This window comes from Tupaia chinensis, unplaced genomic scaffold (assembly GCF_000334495.1).
Source record: "Tupaia chinensis unplaced genomic scaffold, TupChi_1.0 Scaffold147534_1, whole genome shotgun sequence".
NCBI classification, from domain to species: domain Eukaryota; kingdom Metazoa; phylum Chordata; class Mammalia; order Scandentia; family Tupaiidae; genus Tupaia; species Tupaia belangeri.
This window is the reverse complement of record NW_006207386.1, coordinates 186,119-192,896: the sequence shown is the minus strand read 5'-3', so window position 1 is coordinate 192,896 and position 6,778 is coordinate 186,119. Positions and strand designations below refer to the sequence as shown.

General features: G+C 39.9%; 1 protein-coding gene across 1 annotated transcript in view; it reads left to right on the top strand.

Moving 5' to 3' along the window:
- The first annotated feature begins 6,562 nt into the window (after positions 1-6,562).
- LOC106734038 (interleukin-6-like) overlaps positions 6,563-6,778 on the top strand; it is a 3,957-nt gene continuing 3,741 nt past the window's right edge. Inside the window, exon 1 of the mRNA XM_014584740.1 lies at positions 6,563-6,655. Coding sequence (XP_014440226.1) covers positions 6,563-6,655 — 93 coding nt within the window. The remainder of the gene's footprint in view (positions 6,656-6,778) is intronic.

Below are 6,778 nucleotides of genomic sequence, written 5' to 3'. Positions count from 1 at the left end.
GCAGCCGGGGCCGGGTGGGCTGGCGCAGGGCCCCTCCACCCGCCGCCACATCATAACATTTTTGAGGAAAAATATACTTACATTCATATGTATGTGTATATTTTGAAAAATATATATGTATATTTTGAAAAATATATTTATTTTTTATGTATACATATTAAGGAAAAATATATGTATATTTGATATTTTGCCATCGGACATGTGCATTTGGCATAATGAGACTGAGAGGGGCAGACAAAAGGAAATTGAAATATCATGCCCAGCAAGGATGTTGATGTTATCAGCCCTTCTCTATTATCCTCTTGGGATTTGTGAACACTAGCACACAGACAGGCATGTTTTATTCTAATAAATCATGAGGGTGGGACTCAAGCTTGAAGTCAGTGAGATCCAGCTGATTTAACCATAGGCCACCTAACTGGCTCAAGAGTAGCAGAGTTTTCACTTTTGAAGAATTATTTTGAAGAATTATTTCACAACTTAGAGCCTCTTGTTTCTACAGAACCATGAAGACTCTGGATTATTTGGAATGGATACAGAAAATCCACAGACTCACAGAAACACAGAATACTTCGGTCAGGAAGGAATTTAGAGAATCTCTCAAAAAGCATCATGAAATGGGAGAGTACATTGCTAAAACCCTCCATGTAGTCTTCTCAACACTGCTAGCTGGCAATAGCTATGCTCCTAAAGTCAGGAAATGAGAATATGGAATTGCAGTAAAAAGATAATCCTAATTTAGACAATCCTTCCACTCAGACAGAAAGTAGTCCAAGTTAAGAAAAAAAAAAAAAAAACCAGTGGGGCCTTTATTAGCCTGATTGAGATAGTGCCCACACAGTAGTAAAAAGAAAATGCCAGGGACCAGAGTAATAGTCATGTTGATGCATTCCCACATAGTCGCCCACGGTTCAAGTCCAAGATCCCGTGGCTTAAAACTGTAACTGGGCACATGTGTGTGTGTTCCCTAGTTCCCAAGAGGACAATGAAGGAGAATGGATTATGGTGTGGAGAGCCCCCATGGTGGATGCCTTTTCACTTTCTGTCTCTCTGGCTCTAGAGAATACAATTTCCCAATAGCAGAAATTTTTCTCTTAATAAAAAAAGGAAGAAGTGAAACCATCAGGGACCCACATCTCCTTCTGCCATCAGGCCTTCCCCTAGGCTACATACCTGGGATCTGTAATAGCATCACTGGGCCCAGAGGGAGTAAAATTATCTCAGAAGGAGTATACTTGACAATGTAGCTTTATCCTAGAGGGTAAGAGTATATGAAAACATAAATAGTAAAAGCTAGGGCATAGGGTGCCCAAAATACCTTTGAGAATAGGAAATGCTACATATTCTGCTCACATGTAGAGCTATCCAGAAAGGCAGGCTGTGCCCTCCCTATAGTCCATAACTTTAACCACACTGCATATCACAAATAGGGATCATGGCATCCAGGATAGACTATAAAGGACAGTCACCTCAAAGAGCCCTTGTAGGACTTAATACTGCCAGAGACTTGCTCTAAATGGGGTAGGTTGAGGCTCATACACAAGAAGGTGATGCAGGTGAGAAGGAATCAGACTGAGACCTCAATGCTCATTAGCATGTTCTCAGCCGATTACAGTCAGAATGAACTCAAGACTGCAGCTTCAGTGGCTGTCAAACATATGTATTTATTGAGGGATGTAGCAGGAGGAGGGTTGAGGGGGAGGTAAAAGATTTACTCTAAGAAATGAGGTATTCAAAGTATAGGAACAATGATCATGAAAAATGATGTCTGTCTAGTTTGAATAGGTATAATCAATCACAGTTCTCAGGATGTGAGAGTCCATCTGTCTGGTGCATTTTCTTCTTAGATCTTAATTACCAGAAAGGATTTTTTTTTTTTTTGAGAGGTGTTCACTATAGGGTGCATGCACTCGCCAGACAGAGAGAGACATAGAGACGGAAAGCGAGAAATCACCCCCCCAGGGGGGATGGTCATGCCACAATCCCTTCTCCTCCATTCTCCTCTCGGGATCTTGGGCATGCATGCACGCACACGTGCTCGGCATGAGTTCTAAGCCACCGGGTCTGGGATGTGAACTGTGGTCGACTACATGGGAATCCAGTGACATAGCCATTACACTAACTGCTGGTTCCCCAGAAAGGATTTTTTGAAGAGTGGTCTTGCAGGAAGTTTGATAACTTCAGTCCCAGACCAGCTTGACAACTTCAATCCTAGGCCAGGTCAGCATCATTGCCAGTTACAAAGGCCTAGACAGAAATCTTGTCTTGTTAAGTAAAGACATGGTTAATAAATTCTAAAGTGGAATATCTATGTTACAACTAAGGAGGTGAGCCTATTGCCCACATGGGAAAGGAATGTGGTCTTGTAAGCAGCTTAATGACTGACCTAAAGGATATTGTGTACTTGGGACCCTCTACGTGCTGTTCTATACAATGGCTGTGGCTTGGGGAACAGCAATCTTTCCTTGTCATGAGATCAAAGATAACTCATAGTCTTTTTTTGGGGTATCAGTGCCCAATGGATGAGTCTCTAAGTCTTCCCCAACTACTGAGGTCATTTCACCAATTTAGTAGCTTTCCATTAACTCAAACCTTTCTAATGCTATCTATGTAATCCCCAGTAGGAGAAGTAAATGCAGCACTCTTTATTGACATTTTCCAGGCTGGTGGGGTGAGTCTCAGGATACAATTCCCATTCACCACCACATTAGGGATCCACATTCCTTCAAGATTGTTGTAAAAGTTACAGTAAGGCTGGGGGTGTTATTTTGCCCTCATGGGGTACCGTCTGTAAAGCTCATGAGCACAGACCAGTACAGCAACACAGTAGAGAACTGAAGCTCATAAATGTTGACCTTGCTTACAGTTCTTCTCAGCCCAGCCTTGCTTAGACATGAGAGGCAGCTCCCCATGTTCTGCCTGTGTTGAATGTATGGTCTCCTCCATAATACCAAAAGGAAACTCCATGGAGTCCAAGCAATAGGGGGAGAGGTAGACAGCAGTGATAGAAATGACAGCACTTGTGAGCTGAGGCTTCCTGGGAACCCTGATCTCTAAAGTCACCCTTGCACAGATGGTGCTGAACTCTTTGGAGCAGTGTCTATGGTGGCTATGCAGACAAGGACTCTGAAACTTTTGACACACAGCCATACACACCTGCATACATATAACATGGAATACAATACTTATAGATAGTTTTAGGAATTCACCCCTGATTTTTTTTCCAGCTTACCTGGACCTCAATTATTCTCTACAATTTTAATCAAACCACATTTTTTCCCATTATCTGGAATGATAAACACAAAGCTCCCAAATTACAGATTGTTCAATCTGTTCAACATATTTTATAAAAATCTGTCCACCATGAAGACTAGAAAGACTCTATCTACCTTGAAGAATTTGACTTGCTTTGAGAAACATTTATGAGACTCTGTTCTAAGGGAGCTGGAAACTCTTCCTTCAGCAAATGTTTGACCAAAATATATGAAGTAAAGTGACATAGAGGATGGTCACCCAGAAAAATCCCCAGGTCTTTCACTACATAGTATGGTAATCTAATAGATGTTCTTTCTACTACTTTAATTTTGAGTGAAAAGTGTGTAGGATAAAGCAAATACTTTGCATGCTTTGTTTCCACCTATGACTGGGAATTCAGAGAATTGTGATCTTTAGAGAAATCAAGATGCTTCCATCAACTTCTGAGGATGAATACTTTAATGTTCCTAGTGGATATATTGATGTTTCCAAATTATAAAGTGGAACTCATGGCTATAAAAGACAAATCTTCCATCAGCCAGTCTGGACAAAATGGAAAGAGGATTAAAGATGTGTGAATTAAAGGGAGGGCACTCTAAATCACTACCCCAGGAGAGGCTACTTTCTTCAAATTTTACCTGGGATATTCTACTACAGAAGGAGCAAGGTAACTAAGCACACAAAGAAACAAAGAGAACCTACCCAGATGGCTTTCCACAAGGTTTTTCATCAGAAGCACAACAGGGAATGTGTGGTCTTCCCTGATAAAGAGGTGATATGTCAAGCTCACATGCACCAAACTCCCTTCAGAAAAGCAAGGTCACAACAAGAAGACACCAGGAAATATTGGATTGTGAAAAAATTCATGACATAGTTTTCTGGGTTTTCTCTGCAAAAATGTGTCCTGACTTTTTGACATCTTAAAACATTAGAAAATTAAAGCTTAGTGTGTAGAAACAAGATTTAGGCTGCAGAATATCATGAATGTTGTGGTTTAGTAACCAGTACTGGGTGTCCCCAGTGTTCTTTAGAAAGAGACATAGAGAGCCATCAGGTTGTGTAGTGGCTAGGTGGCCAGAACACCCATGGCTGACTAAGTTTGCAATTCATCATTGTCTTCAAAATAAGACCTGTTGTATGTGTGTGCATGTCCAAATTCACAAGATAAGATTAGTGAGAAAAGGATACAACATGACCATCACCCCTGAGAGGTGCTTTCAAAACTTCTCTGTCCCTCCTTCTCTCTCTGTCTGTCTCAGTTGAGCACACATGCCCAAATTAAAAATAAAAATAACAATAGCAGTGATTCCATAATTTAATTGATTGAAATACCATGTGTCCCTAATTAAATTTCTCAAAGCAGAACATACACCATAGCCATCAACTTTGGTATCAACTCTGTGGGACTCGGTTCTAAAATATATTAAAATACTTCATATTTAAAATTTTCTCACAACTTCCTGAGAAGTAAAAATAAATACCTAAAGAAACTGCAAGTACCTAAATACCCAGTAAATTCCCTCTTATTTCCCAGGAATATCTCAGAATGTTCCTGCTGTGAAATAACAGACCAATCCATTTTCAACCCCAGAACTGCAGACAAAGCACAACACCACATAAAAAAACTATGACATGTGGAAAACAAAACTGAAAGGTTAAGTAGTGAATGGATGTAACTTTCTCTTCTTATTCTCAAATGTATTAAATGATTCTCAGTAAAGACTGTGATCATGTGGAGGAAGCAGTCATGGACAGGTAATCTGGAACACACAGTCAGGACCAGCCAAGAATAAACAAGGTGATAAAAAAAAGTCATCTTGCTTTCTATATATTTTCCCCATATATGCTCAGTTATAATACTTGTCCCAGCTGTCAGTCACCTCAATCAGCATCAACAATGGCACAATCCAGTAATGAAGGGTTCAGTAAAAATGCTGACAGCATGGCTTTTCTGGTATTTTAGACTTACTAAAATAGATGGAAAGTTTGGAACAGGAGACCCTTGAGAAATCTCTAAACTGAAACTTCCTCTAATTTTTGATGTAATCCTAAAATTAAGAGAAAAAAAGAAGAGTCACAAACATAATGAGGAATACATCTCCCTCTAGAAAACTCATTGATATTCAAATGAAGGATGCTGGCATGGTAGAATTCAGGACATTGCATTGAGTCTTTAAAGTAAGATGAGTCCATTCCTAACTAACACATCACACCCTCCACCAAGATATGAACATTAACAAAGATGCATGCTAGCAATGTGCTCGGTGCACATGCTGCCACACCAAGTAGACCCACAAATATCGATTTACATCCTCACACAAGTCTACCTATCCTTGCAGCCATGGTCACAAAATATGATGTTATTTCAGGTCCCTTCTTCTAGACAGCCACATTTGAGAGTTAGAATAATAATAATAAATATGCACAAGAAGCAATGGAGATTTCTGTCATAAAAATTCTTAACAGAAGGTTTTGTGCAAGAGAAGCTTGGCCAGTTACCTAACTCAAAGGTCCTTCTTTGTTTGAGCATCTTAATGTTTCACAATAAAGGGAAAATCACTGTAAAAATTTGAACTTTCTGCCATAAAACATTTTTCCTTCTTTGTTCTTTTAGATTTTGCCTAGGGGCAATGTGCATATGAGAAATAATGATTGAGAGAAAGGAAGAGAAATTGAGGAAGTTCCCCAGGAGGGACTGTTTATGCCATGAACTTTCTCCTCTATCTCCTTTTTGTTGTTGTTTCATTTGAATGTTCTGGCAGAAGATGTTTTCTTTTTTCTCACAAAATATTTTTTTAGGGCACATGTACTTTTTGAAACCAAAGTGAGGGAGAGGAATACCTGGGAGGCTAATGCACATTGGATTACACAATCAAAAGTATTCTACTCAGTCCACTTGCCCTGATCTCAATGCAACCAGCCACCAAAGATGGTTATCAAATGAGAGTTTTCACAAGAGTCTCAAAATCAGTGATTCAACCTCAATATATATAACACCAAGAATATCTGAGACTCATCCTGTCTCTGAGTTGACCAGGACCACAGAGCCATCTATCTGCCTACCAGGAGCCCAGCAATGACCTTGCTCTCAACAAGTAAGTGATGAAAAATTATAGACTTGGATACACCTGAGTGAGAGAGAGGCATGTGTAGCCATTGAGTGGTAGTGAAAAGGAGGGTGAAATGTGTCCAAGAACTAGAAGGACCTCCCTGTTGTGCATATACAGCCCAAGCCTTACTGACTTTCACTATTTCTCCTTTGGGTATAGCAGCTTTAGGTCCCATCCTTCTGGGGATGCTTGTGGCAATGGCTACTTCTGAAACCACCACCACAGAACCAGAGAAAACTGAAGGACTCATTAACTCTATTCTTGTGGAGATCAATAACCTGAAAGCAGAGGTGAGCAGGCTTTGTGATAGGATAGGAATATAGATTAATAATTAATATTTATTAAACTTGGCTGCTTTCTTGGGCACCTTACATTTACACTTTACAATGGGGCAGGCTAGAGTTTTGTGTTTT